This window comes from Orbicella faveolata, unplaced genomic scaffold, assembly GCF_042242905.1.
Source record: "Orbicella faveolata isolate gen_17 unplaced genomic scaffold, um_ofav_v1 contig_2, whole genome shotgun sequence".
NCBI lineage: Eukaryota > Metazoa > Cnidaria > Anthozoa > Scleractinia > Merulinidae > Orbicella > Orbicella faveolata.
Genome location: NW_028301547.1, coordinates 17,254,780 through 17,272,531, shown reverse-complemented (window position 1 = coordinate 17,272,531; position 17,752 = coordinate 17,254,780). Strand labels below are relative to the sequence as shown.

Below are 17,752 nucleotides of genomic sequence, written 5' to 3'. Positions count from 1 at the left end.
TGACTGCAGATGAGAGATGCGATTCCAGCAAATGCACCTCGGACAGAAAGCCGTGGTCTAATTGGGTTTAAACCAGTCGTTTTACACCAAGTCCAAATACCTAGCTATTTGTCAACTCGAAGTTAATCAAGATAAATAAGCGGCCACCATACGGTGGTTAATTTATCTTTAAACACTTCCAGTTTATAAATATGGCCGGGCGTTTCACTTGGGCATTGTGCCGGGTGATCTCGCGCGACCACTTGCTAAGGACCTGTCCACACTACGCAGAAGGAATTTGAAAACGGAGGTTTCACTCTCCTGAAAACGCATCAAATGTTTTCAATCCACACTACGCCGGAGGAATTTGAAAACGGAGCTTTCACTCTCCTGAAAACGCATCAAATGTTTTCAGTCCACACTACGCCGGAGGAATTTTAAAACGCAACAATCACCGGTCATTTTGTATTTGTGTTTCACGAAAACTTGGTCAGGGAAATCACATAATTATCGTGACGTCATCGATTTCGAAAAGCTATTCAAATTTCGAAAAGTATTCAAATTTCTCCGGTTTGAAGAGCGTTTTTGAAAAGTTCCGTTTTGGTGACCGATTACTGTGGAGGTTAGGCCTAACAGTAGAAAAAAAAATGTGTTGTCAAATTTTTTCGCCGTAGTGTGGACGCTGCCAAAGCTTTTCTCGTAGTTTTATGGCTCACTTTTCTAACAGAATAAACCTTCACATGAAAGACTGAGTTTCGTTTTCCACCAACTTTCTTTTCCTTCCTTTTTTGGAAGCACTAGACGCCAGTTAACGTTGTCACTCTTACCAACCTCATCCCTGCTCTTTATTGTACGGAATTCGCTTTGTCTGGTCCGTACTATTCCCCGGTATGGCCATCGCGCTTGGTTAAAAAGATATATACATGTATATAAACTGATTGCTATACATGGTTGTCAGTGAATTCGGTTGCGAAAGTCATCTATTTCACCAAGAGAGCATGATCTTGATTTCACTAAGTAATTTTGGCTGTTTACTGCTGTTGGTGTCGTTGACGCATCAACCGACATAATTGTTTTGGTTCTTCTTCCGCCACGCCTTGACTTTTTAGGTGATTCTTGTTTAAACAAGAAAATGAAATGTTCATTTCACTGATGACTGTAATATTACTAGCTAGACAGCCATGCAGAGAAAATAACGATGAACACAGAGCATCACAGGCCAACTGAGGTTGTAGTAAAAATTAACGTAACCTTGTTTTTCTTATTGGCCAACCGGGACATTCTACTCTTTTTTCAAGCTTCCTTGCGTTACTATAGTGTTTCTTTCATTTTAAACACGCCCATCAATTTTCGTAAATTATAGCATTTATGACAATGAAGTGAAATATGCTGTTCTAACAGTTGGAACATTTAAATAAAGTTTAGACAAGTCCTCTAAACGTTTGAAATTTCACTTTCCACCCCGACTTCACTGACCTCGTCATCGGTCAAATTTCAATCCTTTCTTTTGTCTAAGCCGAGAAAACTAAAAGTTGTGTATTGAAAACAACTACGATTGTAATATTGACACTACCTACTTTTCCTAGTAAAATGAGCAGCAGTACACTGATAGAGGTGTTTGGTCATATCGTGTTCAGTTTTACACGAGGAGTCACAGAGCACTACAACCCACAAGAACCTGAATACACGGCAGAGTCTTTGGGCTACAATCCTCTACAAAGTACAGGTCGAGAATGGTATTATCATCCTGTTGATGAGCTTATTTATCAGGAGTACAGCGACAGAGAAACTGCAAGCTTTAATTTTCCAGCATATGGTGGGCTTGATATCAGGGTAATAAACGCGTGCTCCACAGAAGACAACGAAGAAATGCAGGAAGGTCACAAGATCAAGATAGCGCAATGGCTTGGAAGCGACTCAGACCAGCTGCTCTCACAACAATATGGAAATCAATGTACAATGGAGCTTTGATCTCACTTCTGACCGCAATCGTCGTGGGTTTGGTATACATGTCGATCTCTTACGTCTGTTATAACACTTTGCACTGCTGTGAATTTCACTCAGAAACCCAACCAATTCCAGAGAAAGTACAGTGGATAAGAACAACATCCACCGTGATCTCTTGCGCCTTCCTTTACATCATGGTACTTTACAAGCATGCTATTTCTTTTTCGCTCATATCAATTATTGGGAGTAAAAAGAAAACTGATCCTAGTTTGCTGCCTTATTTACTGTTTGGATTCACTTTATCGTTTTGCTTTACAAGCCCTGGGAATAACTCATTCGCAGGTTTCCTCTTTACAGAAGGTTCCACTCAACGTTTTGTTTCTTCTCAGTGTATGTTGGCAAGTCTATCTTCTAACGAATCACCTTTGCATACGGTCAAGGAGACGCCGGGTCACTTTGTTCTTCCAAATGATAATACCCGGCTGTTTGTGTTTCATATTTGCCATCATTACCACCCCTTTTATTTACCCAGTCTACAACAAGGAAAACAAAGAGGGCAAACTGCTAATCGCACTCTTCGCTCCTCTCATTGCAGTCGTTCTCAAAGTAATCTCGCGGATTTCTGTCCAGCGGTTGTGGAACATTGCCCATCCGGGATAATTATCCCGGATGTTCGTACGTCTTACTGGCACCGTTATATTGTGGCTCAGCGGTTATACTTCGAATTTTACAAGCGGATCTTGGTAGTTTGCAACCAATCGCCATTCTTGGAATAATTCACGGCGCTGCAGAAGTCATAGAACGAAGTACCATAGTTGTGATTGATCATATTTGTCTCGTAATCTGGAAAAGAACATCAGCTCCTTGGGGAAGTTTTCGTACTCCTCGCCGTGAGAGACTAATATAATGGCTGATGTCGCTGTTTAGCGAAGAAGAAGGAAAAGACATATCTTGGTAGCGATTGTAAATGCAGTGCCTTTGGCTATGTGGGTTAGCACGAATCTTTTAGTAATTCTACATGAGCGCTTTGAAAAGTCCTCATATCAGCCTTACAGAATGTCTTTCACTTAGGGAATGTCTGTCAAGACAAGATACCGTAATGATTCGATTTAGTGCTCTCCCTGCAACAGGCCATTTTCGAGTTTCCCTTTGCCTCTGTGTCAAAACGAGTGTTCGTGACGTGCCAAACCATTCATATGAAAATGTGTTCCACCTACTGGTTCATTTTCATGCGATTCAAATTCATTTTCATATGAAAGGTTTCGAACGTAGACTCCTTTTGATACAGAGGCACGTGGTAACTCGGAAATGGCTTATTATATTGCCCCATAGCGAAAGAGGGAGGGCGGGGAGGGAGGGTTCCAGACATTGACATACAACCCTACTTAGACCGATTAGATAAATGAATCATATATATCTAGTGAGTAGTCTGCTTTCTCATCAGTCTCATCATTATGTTCAACAAATTTTTTATACGGAATAATTAAAGAAATGGTGTTTTTACTGTAAGAGCTCCCATTGTTTGTTACAGCTCTTGAGTTGAAGTATCTGCGGTTTTTCATCGAAGTGTTGTATCACAGATGCACATATTCAAAGAGAAATGAAATAAGCTCCTCTTCCCTAATAAGGGTCTGATAAGCGTTCCATCTCAATTAAGCGCCATCTTTGAGCTACCAAAAGTAAATTGGCACTAAATCTAATTACGGTACCAAGGAACAGTCCGAGAATATGATGGATGGGCAACGCAAAATCAATCACCTACGCTGTTTTCTCGACTGTCCTGCGTTGGGTTTTTCTTATTTTCATAGGTCGCAGTGTTATCGTTTTCAAAAGTAACAGAAAGAACTCACTGACAACTCTAACAGACAGCTGTTAGAGCTGTGTTTTATTACTTAAGAGTCGGAATGATTTGTAATTATACTACAATTGTAAACTCCAGTAGCTTTAACTTAGTTCAATTAGTAACTTATTCAGTTTTAATACGATTTGTCAATTACAAGTTTAAACCTAGTTTAAGTTGATAATTTCAGTCCGTTTGGACCATAGAGGTTATTTCTTCAAAATAAGGAAATTACTGTTTAAGCGTTTTCAAGGCGTATGGGACACAAATATCAGGATATTTAATGAGATATTTACATAATAGTTTCCGGGAAATTTAGGAAATAAGGAAATATTTGTAACTTTTGATATTTGGGGATATTTCCTAAACTTTGTTTTCAATCAGAAAATTGCTCAGTCCATTGCAGTACTAATCCAGCTTTGCGGTTCTTATCTGGAAAATGTATTCCAGGTCGGTCATTCTCCAAAATGGCGACCGATGAGAACTGCTAGCAGCCTGAATCGCCTAGGATTCTTAGTGTCCTTATTTCTACAATAATGTCGTAATATTTCAAACTCGAAAGACCGTGTTTGACCACATTTCCAAACACCGAGAAGAGAGTTGAAATTACGACGCGCAGCAGAGTACATTTGACGAACGTCGAGGTGTTTGGAAATGTGGTTATTATAAACACTTTCTTGAGCGTTTGATATATTCTCTCAATCGAATCTAAACTAAGGAGAAAACGAGGAAATAAAATCGTAGAAATCTATGCTAATTAAGATCAGATATCCAAACATCCTCACGGTCATGATTTTGTGTTTAAACTTGAGGCATTACTAATGAGTTTGAGAAGGAAAGAGCCTAAGTATACAGTTCTTCAGCTTCTACAAGTGAAATAATTCATTCAAATTGTGTTTTGAAAAAAAAGATAGTTGGAGAGGTTTTCAGAGTATTTAGAAAAACGTTTCCGAATTTCCGGGAAGATGGTTTGACGATATTAAGTGATATGGTGGATAGGCCTAGTTTTTGTTTTCCCGAGCAACGGTCAAAGTATTTGAATAACAAGTTGATCGTAGAAAAGGGGTGGCTGTAATTGGGGTTCCAGTGGTTTCAGCTTTTTTATCGTATTTATGTCAACTTAGCAATAAATGTACTAACTAGTTAAGTTAGTATTTTAATTTTTTTTTTTTTTTTTAAGACAACTGCAGAAATTCTCGCACGCTCATTGGCTAATTTTCATTGCCAATAAGCGGACAGACACATGAGTTTTTAATTTATGCGAGGCGTCAACGAGCGAGAGCGGGCAATTTAACAATTTGTCATCGTAAAAACAAATTGACGTCAGTGTTTTATGCGTCTGTCCTGTTATTGACAATGAATTTCGTCATAACGTTGCGGATCCACTCGGCTATTGTCTCGTGGATCCACAACTACTTTGACAATGTTATAATGAAATTAACGATCAAGAACAGGACAGACGCACGAAAACCTGACTTCAATTTTGTTAATCAGTTCAACTATGAATATAAAACAACTTCTGTTCTATTTACAATTTTGTTCAATACAGTGCCCAAATAGCTCTATGGGACCAATCCTGAAGAACTTCAATACAACAACGTTAATGGATCAGTCAGTTAATTGGCGATGATTGAGTGGTTAATAGTATAACATTACAATTAATCAATATTGAGATCACACATGCTATCATAGCCAGTGCAGTAGTGATCTTACCTAAGCCAACCCATCCATGGATTTTTTTTAAAAAAAAAAAATTAGCAATAATAGTGATCATTATCATCCCGTCAATGACATTGGATCCATATTAAAAGCGTAGCCATATGTTTTAGTGCACTCATTCGTTTAAACTTAAACCGTTTGATTACCATGTTCCTCTTCAAGACGTGACATAAGATTTCGACTGTGGCACAAAGCTTGGCAGAAACTTTGAATTTCAGCAAATGAAGATTCAATGGAAGACAACACTGACAACTACAAAAGGACAGAACTAAACAAGACTCACCAACAGCCAGACAGATTTTTTTGTTCAGAATGTTTATTGTACATAAACTATACGAAGCACCGTCATGAGCTCACTGGACTATGTTGATGACTTTGCAAGTGTAGGCTGTTTGATGGGTTAACAGCAATCAGGAATATTTCAAAGAAGAATAATTTTTTGAAAGAAGCACTTGTTTTCTCTTACAGTTAAACAACCACTGGGGGCTAGGGGATTCATCAAACAATCCGAGGAATGGACAACCTTGGACCACCAGTTAACAAATAGATTCCATGTTGCCATGCATCTGTTCAGTAATAGATCACAGATGATGTCAAAATGTGGTAACAACAATAAAATGGTACATGAGGTGATAGCCGAGTGTGTCACTGATGTTCTTGCCACATTTTGAAATTTTCTGTGACCTATTACTAAGCAGACGCACAGCAACATGGAATCTACTTGTTTTGTATGATAGAGAAAAAAAAAAACATTGTTAATGACGTCATCTATCCATTTGTCCTTCAACAGATCAGAGGTAAGAATCAATCCAAATGTGAGAATAATAATTATTCGACCTATTATAAAAATCATAAAATTAAAAATTATAGGTATACCGAGTGACGATATCATTTTAATCCACAAGTGTGATATCATGTGTGATATCATTTTTGAACCTTTAACTGTACTTTAATGTTGCTGTATGATCGAAACATCTTCGGATCTTCCTCGGACGACTACGGCAATCTTCGGCTATCTTCAAAAATTTTCGGACATTTTCGGGAAATGTTGGGAACCGTCCTGTGGCCGGACAACTTTTGGAGAGTCTTCAGAAATCTTCGGAAACTAGTCGGAAGTCTTCGGAAAATTGTCATAAACGTCGTTATTAGTATCTTGATGTATTGTGGGGATTTTTATATAAAGAAAAAGAAAATTACATGGTCGCTTGGACATACGGAGTTTTCCTTCTTACGCTGAAGATTATTCCACTCGTTTCCTACGCTCACTCATGAAATATTCACCCCTCGAAGAGAGATTTCGTATCTCCGCGCGGCCATGTACACAATAATGAGTATGACCTCAAGAAGCAAAACCACCAAAACATATTTTCATTGTTGGAAAACTAAAAATGATAAAAATGCTATATAAGTACACTGCATTTTAAACTACGTGTTTTGATGAGCTACGCATGCGTGAGTTAGTGATTTAAAATTGAAAACGTCTGCCAGAAAAAAAATAGTCTCTCCACAGACGTTTAGATTTTTGCTTCGAGCGTTTTGGCTTAAACAATGAAACCCTCTAGTTTTGTCTTTTCCCAAGGCCACTGCATCTGTCTGCGTTTGAGCAGTTAATACGTTTTCTACTGGTCTTGAAGAACTCGATCAACGCAAAACATACAACACTGAGCAGAGGGTCTGTGAACAAATTCCTTCTCCAAAGACAATGAAAAGTCTCAGCCTCAACCACAGAAGAAGGGAAGGCCTTCCATCACTGATTCAGGCGACGAGAACTGAACTTTTAAGCATGAAGTAGACTATATATTTTCCTTCTGACTTCAGAACTGCTTAGATTATTTGTCATGCTCGAATGAGTTTTCGTCACATGACATCGTTTTGCATGCTAAATGAGCCGCAAAGGCGTTTCCGGTTCCGCTATTTTCAACAAACCGGCTACTGGAACAAATACACAAAAATCTAAAATTTAAGGCGATAAAATTGAGCTATTTCAAAATGGATCTTGTGATTTCAAATCGAACTCGCGCTACGCGCTCGTTCGATTTTGAAATCACGCGTATGATTTCAGACCAAATTGCACTCCACTCAGTTCAATTACCATTATATATCTATAGTTATAATTAATAGCAAATATCACTATTTTCATGCCATTGAGTTGCATTTGATCTTATGATACAGCTATTCTTCTTTGTTCTTTCCAGTTAACCCACGTTGCTAATTATTTGTCTTACAAAATTAGTACGAGCATTGTTCAGTTATTTTTTTCCCGAAAACGAGCTGTTATCAATGTATTTCTAATCAGCATATCTCGCTTATTACTGAATTATATCCAGTGTCAGATTCTATAAAAGGAAAACGATCTCCTTTATTTAACTGATTAGGTTAGTATGTTATTTTTGACTAGAGGTTTATTGACCCTTCTGGCCTCCACTGGCCAGGCTAACTTGAAAAAAAGATCTTGCTGACATTTTAAAAAGGCTCAGTCACGTTTTCTTAAGTTGTTTTGGCCACATACAAATCACCTTCAAATTGAAGTAACCTAAAAATAGTGGGTTACCAAGATAGGAACACCAAGGAGACAATAATAAGCCATAAAGGAACAAATTGACATGGATTACAAACGAATAACTTGAGAGATTTAGCCGGCTAAACGAGATATCCACGAGCAGAAGGCGCGTGTCGAGTTTGTATTATTTGCGGTAAGCTTTGGATACACTCTCTGTAACAGACCTTCTGAAACGTGGTGGTTCACCGGGCTTTTAACAAAAACTCTACCAGGGCAAGAAAGAAATCCACTAGGTTGACCCAATTCTAAACTGTATTTTCTAACTCAAATTTTTAATATTAGGACTAACTGCTTTTAAGAATATTTTTTATTTAAATCGTGGATTTATCTTAGAGAATATAGTAATTGTAAGTAGTAATGTTATTGTAAATAGTTGTGCGTTTTAATTTGTCATGAGCCCCTGGCTCCGGATCTGGGCAGCCACTCCCTACGTTTACGACTTAAAATAAAGTTACCTTACCTTACCTTAATTCTTCACCAGGACAGTACCAGGGAGTTCAATGTTATGTATAACTTAATCATATATTGATATACATGCAAAACTTTGTGACTCAGTATTTAAGATGCTAGGGTTGATGATGGCAAAAGACTTAAAGTTATTGCATTAAATTTTCAAAAGTGCGTCAACTGAAGCAACTCAATATACATAATTTAGTTTCGAGACCACAATGTCTGTCCAAAATGTTCGGTAAATTGTACGTCATTTTAATGCTAGCTTGTTTTCCTTATGAAAGAAGAAACTAGAACGGAATTCCAAAATCGTGACTTTCTCTTGCAGGAGAAAACGCCACACCAGGGCCGGGGAAACTAAATTCGATATAAGGGAGAAGTCAAATTGATCAGGAGGGCCATAGAGGGCACAATTCCACCAGGGAGGGCAAATTAATCCACCAGCTTGCATGAGTTTCACCAGGTCTGTTACAGAAGAGTGTGTACAGTAAGAATAAAGGTTTCAGGATCCAAAAGGAATAGATGTGACAAGATGAAAGAATAAAATTAAACAAAGCAACAACGAATGACTAGCGACAACAAGAGTAAAAGAAATAGGCACCCTGAAAGGAAGTTAGAGTTGATTAGAGGTTAGAGGTTAGCCCTATGTGAAATCTCCCTTGAAATTACAAACACGAACGAATGACAAAGCACATCAATAGATTTTCGTTCGAGCAAAGTTTGAACATCGAAGTTTTAAATCAGTTTGCTGTATTTTTTAACACTTCTCTCTTTGATGTAAAGTTTATATGAAATATTTCATATATGAACTGCGGTTATAGATGAAAGTGAAGAATGATCATCGCAGTTAATTTTCCAATTTCAGCAACTGGAAAGAAGAAGCCTGAAAAAAATCAGGGCTTCAACGGGATTCGAACCCGTGACCTCCGCGATACCGGTGCGATGCTCTACCAACTGAGCTATGAAGCCACACATTGGGAGCGGAGGTCACGGGTTCGAATCCCGTTGAAGCCCTGATTTTTTTCAGGCTTCTTCTTTCCAGTTTCTTAAATTGGAAAATCAACTGCGATGATCATTCTTCACTTACTTCTCTCTTTGTTGTATGTATGCGCCATTCGGAGAGAAGATGGCAAAGTTGATGTATGTTTTTACGGTTGCTGCTTGGAATGATAACTCCGGATGAAGGAGCGCACACCATAAGCGACACTGACAACTACCGAGCTGACTACAACAGTTATGATACCGCTGACGGCATCTAGGAAGTTCGTGACATCAGCTATGATACCGCTGACGATATCGACGAAGCTCGTGACATCAGCTATGACACCCCCGACGAAATCGACGAAGTTCGTGACATCAGCTATGATACCGCTGACGATAGCAACGAAGCTTGTGACATCAGCTAAGATACCCCCGACGAAATCGACGAAGTTCGTGACATCAGCTATGATACCGCTGACGATAGCAACGAAGCTTGTGACATCAGCTAAGATACCCCCGACGAAATCAACGAAGTTCGTGACATCAGCTATGATACCGCTGACGATAGCAACGAAGCTTGTGACATCAGCTAAGATACCGCTGACGATAGCAACGAAGCTCGTGACATCAGCTATGATACCGCTGACGACAGCAACGAAGCTCGTGACACCGGCTATGATACCGCTGACGACATGTACGAAGCTCGTGACACCAGCTATGATACCGCTGACGACAGCAACGAAGCTCGTGATACCGGCTATGATACCGCTGACGACATGTACGAAGCTCGCGACACCAGCTATGATACCGCTGACGACAGCAACGAAGCTCGTGACATCAGCTATGATACCGCTGACGATAGCAACGAAGCTCGCGACACCAGCTATGATACCGCTGACGACAGCAACGAAGCTCGTGACATCAGCTATGATACCGCTGACGATAGCAACGAAGCTCGTGGCACCAGCTAGTCCGATATCTGGGTATGGTGAAATCAGAATTTCTAAGGTGATATTGAGAATTGGTAATAAACAGTTCGTGGTGCTCGTTCCTGAATTCGTTCTAGTTTTCTGGCATCAGAAGAACGACAAAAATTCCAGACAGTCTGACAGTATGTGAGATGAGGTAGTATAGCAAATTTGACAATGTGTAATTTAGCTGATGTCGGAATGAAGTTACGTAATCTCAGAAGAACACCAGTTTGACAGGAGGCTTTTCTACAAACATTGCTTACATGACTCGAAAATGATAGTTGATCGTCTAAGGTAACCCCTAACAGCGTTATCTCTGGTTTCTGATCAATTACAGTGTCATTAACAACAATATGTAAATCCTTAGACAGTTCCTCGGGCCCAGACTCACCACCTGATACTTTGAAAAATTTTCTTGTAAAAAGTTGTTGTTGTACCACTCAGAGATGTTGTTTCCTTCCGCTTTCCGCTTCGTTAGTTGTCTTCGCCACTGAAAACAGTTGGTGATCATCCGCATACATAAATAACCTGGTTTTATCAGTGGAGAGGTGTAGATGGTTTTGGAATACATTCCAAAGAAGAGGCCCGAAGGCCGATCCCTGGAGACATCCTCCCGGGGAAGCGTACCAATCACTTGTTGTTTCCTGCCTGATCCTAACCCTGTTTTTCCCATTTGTGAAATATAGGGGTGGCGAATGGTCCTTTAAAAACCCATGGTCTCGCAAAATTTTCACCAAATTTCACAGGTCTCGCAGTCTCGTTTTTTAGCGGTTATGTGCGTCTTGCAGTCTCGATTTTTCTCACAAAGCTGTCTCGCAGTCTCGATTTTTTTCAAGGCTAAGAAAGTCGTTAAGTACCGATTTGCTTATTTTTTTATAAAGTTAAATTACATCACAGCATCTTAGAACCTGAACGTCTTGAGTTCGCGTTTAAAACACTTTGAAGTCTCGGTCTCGCAATTGAAGAAATCAAAATGTCTCAGGCTCGCAAAGAAAAACGCTAATCTCGGCGTCTCGCAAAGTCTCGCATTTACCATTCGCCACCCCTAAATATGATCGCATCAGGGCTAGTGAGTTACCAGATACCGGATATATAGGGTAAAAAAAACTTAGGGTATACCGGATATTTGTGGAAATCATTAATGGATAAGGGATATTTAGAACAGCTTTTCTGGGATATCGAGTACGAAAATTGTTAGTTCATGAAATTGAAATTTACGGCATGCGTTTTGGAAAAGTAGGACAGGGATGAAAATTAGATTAAAGATGATTTCCAGTCTGCACTGTGCACCCTCGAGAGTTTATGTGCGTTTTTTGTTTCGTTTCATGTAAGACATCACACAATGTAAACATTTCGCAACTGCTTACATGAAGTAAATTCAAAGTTTCAAAACAACCGCCATTATGGATGCGAAGCGGTCGAAGCTTTATGCTTCGTTCTTTCTCATATTACTTGCTGAAACAACTTCGCAGCTGTAAAAATCAATGAAGCTGTTGGAAAAAGAATTTGAAAGGCTTCAAAACATTCCATCGAGTGAGATTTAGAATGTTTACAAACATTAGGGTACTGAGACTGCGCAGTACAGACTGGAAATTATCTTTAAAGAGAGCACGTTTCGAAAACGTGACAGAGTTATCAGTTTCACGTGTTATGACCTTGGTAGCTTCTCTCTTCCGTCATCAATATTTCTTTAATTAAAAACATATACAGCCATTCCGAGAACGGTCTGCCTACAGAATGGACTGCTCGCAGTCTACCTATAGAAGTGTAACAGCGTACGTGGCAATGCTAAGGCATTATGGGTAAAGGTAGTTATCTCTTCCTTGATCGAAGTTCACCGCGGTGTAGGAGTAACTACAAATAAAAGTATTCATTGTTTTTCTTTCTTTCAGGCTGAAACACCGTGAACTTCAATTACCGTTGCTAAGCTAACACTACCAATAATTTCTTTCGGCATTGTCGCGTAGGCATTTACGATTCTGTAGGACAACCTTTCTCGAAACAACTGTATCGATGTTTATTCGTTATTTCCTGCAAAAAAAATCCTTCCGTTTCGCACTCGTTCAACTACAGGAAGATCGAAACATCCCAGTCAACAATTAAGTTTTGAACCATTAGCACAGCTACATAACCGCCCAGGGCTTAATCATTTGGATTGAAACCAGACTGGAACGCACTCTCTTAACTTCTGACCTCAAAGAGATGAAGCGTAACTATTTTTTTTCTGTGTGAAAATGTTGATAGACAGATAGTATCAAAACCAAATTGGATCAATACGTTGGAATTAATAACACTGGAGATAAAGTGTTCAAAACAGGAATTGAACTTATAAGGACTGCCGAAAGCCATTAGGCTCTTCAAGCCGGGAAAAGTACATTTATTGACTTTTTTTGTGCGCACAAAACGAACCTTGTAAACTAGTAACAGGCAAAACGAGCTTACACTATCACTTAAGTCTCACTAAAATGATTAAAATCATCTTTTCTGGTTGGCATCAATGTTTGTAAGGAATTCACTTCCTTATTAATGTGTTTTTGAATGGCAGGGAGAGTTGTTTCATTTTCCTTTCATCGCAGAGCTTCAGTTGCCTCTCCAAAAATAAGCTTAGTCTGTTTTGGCATGAGCAACGCCGGGGGTGAAAAACCTGTTGCTGACCGTTCACGCACTGGTTCGTTGACAAATTAGACTGCCAGAAGTCTCTCTTTTCCTCGAAAATCCGTGGGGAAGAACGCAAAACAAGTAAGCGTGCGAGCGTAACTGTGAGCTTGACGTGCGAGCGGCGAGTGGCGATGCCGCGAGCCGCCACATAGCGCGCACTTCACGCTTACAGTCACGCTTGGGTACTAACTTGTCAGTTTGCGTTCTCTCCCACGGATTTTCGGGGAAAGGAGAGCCTGCTCGCAGTCTATTGACAAAGTAATACAAAGCAGTGAAGGTATAACCCACTGAATTGTTGAGTCATGTCGCCGATTCAGTTTTACACAAAGCGTGAGCACAGAGTGCTTGTCGGTACTGTTGATCCTGATTTCGGTGCAATTATCTGAAAATTGTGTCTGATCGATCCATACATAAGTAACCGTATTGGAGACATTTTTAATCAGGCAAACGTTCAAAGAAAAAGTTGTTTACTTATTTTGTATAAGAAAAGACCCTTTAAGAACTCAGAGGCTATTATTTTATATCGGAATAGTGTGCTATAACTCATCTCTGCATTACAGGAACTGTACAATCGGAAGAATAGAAAACATTTCGGTATTTCCGGAGAAATAAGCCCCCTCGCCCCAGGCAAATAACGTGATAAGATCAGCAGGCAGAAATTACACGACCTTGTGACATCAATGTTTCTCAAACAGAGTTGAAATGTCCTCTTTTGGGAAAGTTAATTAAATTCAACGATATGACTAATTGCAATTAACATCCATCATCAATTTAGGGTTACGCCTTCAGATTAACAGGAAGCCGAGCTACCAGAATAGGCCGCGTTCGATATAGCAATATTCTCACATGGCTCCGAGGCTTTCAGTACAAACTTCTATATTTGGTGGTGTTTTCTTTATGTTCAAGTCTCTCTTGGGAATTGAGAAAGGTTCGCAACCAGCATTTGACATATGACCACAAATCGAACGTGGCCTATAAGATGAAATGACGCATTTGCGAGAGCTCACATGCAGTTGAACCTGAAGCAAGGAAACAGAGATCTTTCTATTTATATCACCCTTTATCGACGAAAAATGAGAAGCAATACGTTGATAGAAGTTTTTGGTCACATCGTGTTCAGTTTTACACGAGGAGTAACAGAACACTACAATCCACAAGAACCTGAATACACGGCAGAGTCTTTTGGCTACGATCCTCTACAAAGCACAGGTCGAGAATGGTATTATCATCCTGTTCGCGAGCTTATTTACCAGGAGTACAGCGACAGAGAAGCCACAAACTTAGACTATCTAGCGTCTAGCCATCTTGATATAAAGGTTATAAACGCGTGCTCGGCAGAGGAGAACGAAGAAACACATGAAGATCAGCAAGATAGAGCAATGGCTTGGAAGCGACTCAGACCATCCGTTCTCCGAACAGTTTGTAACTCAATGTACATTGGAGCTTTGATTTCACTACTAACTGCCATCATTATAGGCTCAGAATACCTGTTGATATCTTATATCTCTTACAAAACGGCACTCAACTGCGAATTTCACCCCGAGTGGTCAATTCCAAAACAATTACAACGGATAAGATCAGTTTCCAATATAATATCTTGCGCATTCCTTTACTTGTGGCCCTTTGCTTGTTTTCTATTTGTTTTTCGTCCATATCAGTTGAAAGGTTTGAAAAGGAAACTGTTTCTGGTTTGCTACTTTGTTTACTGTTTAGATTCAATTTATCGTGTGGCCCTGCAAGCCCTAGGAATTTCTCATTCAAAGATTTCTTCTCTACAAAAGATTCCACTCAATGCTTTGTTTTCTGCCAGTGTAGGCTGGCAAGTCTATCTTCTAACAAGTCACTTCAGTATGCGTAAGACGAGAAAACAGCAGGTGACCTTTTTCTTTAAAATGATACTACCCGGATGTTCTAATTTATTTATTGGTTTGACTGCATCCTTTTTCATTTACCCGGCGTACAGGAAACAAAACGAGGACGGCAAACTGTTAATCGCACTCTTCGCTCCTCTCATTGGAGTCATAGTCAAGGCAATCTCGCGGATTTCCGTTCAGCGGTTATGGAACGTTGCCCATCCGGGATATTCGTTTGCCTTGTTAGCACCACTGTACTTTGAATCAGCGGTTGTATTTCGAGTGTTACAAGCGGATCTTGACAGTGTAGAATCAATTGCAGTTCTTGGAATAATTCACGGAGCTTTGGAAGTTGTAGAACGAAGCACCATGGTTGTTATTGATCACATTTGTCATGTGATTTGGAAAAGAACATCAGCTCCTTGGGGAAGTTTTCGTACTCCTCGCCGTGAGAGACTAATGGCTGATATCGCTATCACGAGCATGCTGTATGAATCAACTGCTATAGTGTCTGTTAACGGCTTTTTGTACTTGTATCAATTTATTTACTTACAAAACGATTCCCTTTTAAACCTGCTGCAGTCTTTCGCCTTTTGTACTTCAGTTCAACTGGTGATCGAGTGGTTTTTCACCAGCGTTTCTCTAGCGATCGAGACTCGCTATCAGAATATGGCTGTCATGGCTGTTTGGCGAAGACAATGGAAAAGACATGTTTTAGTCGCGATCGTAAATGTGGTACCATTAGCTTTGTGGACTGCTGGACACCTTTTAGTAATCGTACATGAACGCTTTAATGAGTCCGTGAACCAGCCTTGTAAAATCCCTTTTTCTTGACAGTTAGACACATAAAAACCGCGCCGTCCTCTGTTGGGGCCAAGCTTGTCTGGACAATTTCAACTAATGTAGTAAGGACATCTCCTTGATGATCACTAGGGATGAACCGCTAATACAGGCTTAAAGTTGCCGATTAAGGGGAAATGATGTTGCGAACTTTTCTTCATCTCACCGTCTTGGCAGGACACGGCGGATGAACTACACATTATACATAAATGTCATTTAACCTTAATTACTGAAGATGTTAGGTTAATCAGCTGAAAAGTAGAGATTGCTGAATAAGTTTAAAGCTTTGTATAGAATAACGTGAAAATATTACTTGCAGGATTTCCTACAAAGTAAAATCGCAGAAATCACACTTACGCGTTGTATCACTGACTGAAGTTTATTGAAGAAAATTTATTATATAAAATCACCATGGTGGGTGCCCTTAAATTAGGCATCACTTGACTTCAAGCAACTAATTGTGTGTTATACCTTCTCAGAACTGATTAACGCTTTTGTTTTCGTTTAGTTTTCAAAACAAAGTTTCATTCTTGCCACCAGTTGACGAAACAGCTAACGCAACCTTTTAGTAAACCACGATCACAACTAGGAACTAAAGCGTTTTTTTTTTTTCGTCCCACGTTTTGGTTTCCAATAAATGATGAAAACGATTTTTTTTTTTCCACAAAGAATTGGGGTGGTAATTGTAAATGGAGAGAGATATATGTTATTCGCCGGCTGGGAGGTCCGTATAGTGAAAAACTGTGACCGAGGTCTTGCGGAAATGTGGCGCGATTTTCAAGCCCGAGGTCACAGTTTCTTCACTATACGGACCGACCCTAAGCCGGCAAATAACATTTTTATTTTTCCCTGCGGTAAATTGGCTTAGAAGTTGAATTGTTCACGTAACTTTGTCATTGAATTGGCTTACGTGCCGCCTACACACCATCGCAAAAAATCTAACGAGCGAACGAACGAGTAACTCAGATACTAGACAAAGAAAGATATATTAAAGGACAGCTTTATTTCCAGCTACGTTATGTTAGTTGCATCTAGTTCACCAGTTAAGTTCTCCAAAACTGTTTTTCCGGTGTGAAATTTCTGCAAAGTTGTACAACAAAAACAATTTCTATCAGCCGTTGCGAAACACTCGAAATCAGTCTTTTTACCATAAATTGAGTAGCAGAATTCGCGTAAATTCGTTTGGTGTGTTCCACAGAAATTCTCTTAGATACAGCAACGATCAGAGAGTTAAACTCGACTGCAATTGACTTTTTTTTGCTTAAAAATTGTGCTGCGAGAGAAACACAGGATTGCGCGCTATTACAGCGCCGAGCTACAAACAACCAAAGTAACTCTCGCAACTTAAAAATACTCAATTCAATTTACTTACAGTGACTTTCCTTGACATTTTAAAGTGAATAGAGATAAACTTGCTTTGATTAATCATCGATGGAAGTGTAAAAAGAGCAAAGGGTGACGATTATTGCTAGTTCACTCACGAAAATTAACCAACATGGCAATTTCACCCGCACTGTTTCCCGCCGTTAGCGTGACCGTGGTCAGAGATAGGAAAATCCGGACCGCGCTACTGAAAAACTAATCAGTTTGCAGGATTCGTTACCGTGCCCTCATGGGAAAAAATAAAGTAGTTACGTACTCTCTGTTAATTTTGCTTCTGTTTGCCTGAAAATTAACATACTGAATAGATTGCTAAGCAAACATTTTGGCAAAATTTGAGCCAATTTGCACATTGAGTATGTTAATTTTCAGCCCTAGATTACTAAAATAATCGCTTTCTTATATTTACTTTTTCTTGATAATGGCGTCATGATCACTTTGAAACGCCGAGTCTGTCAGTCATTTTTGAATATCACTGCTTAAGCAAATCTCTTTTGATCAAAAATTAAAAATTTTGTCGAAAATTTTAAAAATATGCAGTCCTAGGGGAAAAACAAGAAACCGAATTTAAAAA

The 17,752-nt window shown here is 39.5% G+C and overlaps 1 protein-coding gene and 1 pseudogene across 1 annotated transcript; both read left to right on the top strand.

Moving 5' to 3' along the window:
* The first annotated feature begins 1,569 nt into the window (after positions 1–1,569).
* Positions 1,570–2,675, top strand: LOC149112207 (uncharacterized; annotated as a pseudogene).
* Positions 2,676–14,168: 11,493 nt separating this feature from the next.
* LOC149112206 (uncharacterized) lies at positions 14,169–16,150 on the top strand. The gene has a single exon (XM_089290026.1). The coding sequence runs from the start codon at positions 14,179–14,181 to the stop codon at positions 15,790–15,792; it is 1,614 nt and encodes a 537-aa protein (XP_089146152.1). The 5' UTR covers positions 14,169–14,178; the 3' UTR covers positions 15,793–16,150.
* The last annotated feature ends 1,602 nt before the right edge of the window (positions 16,151–17,752 follow it).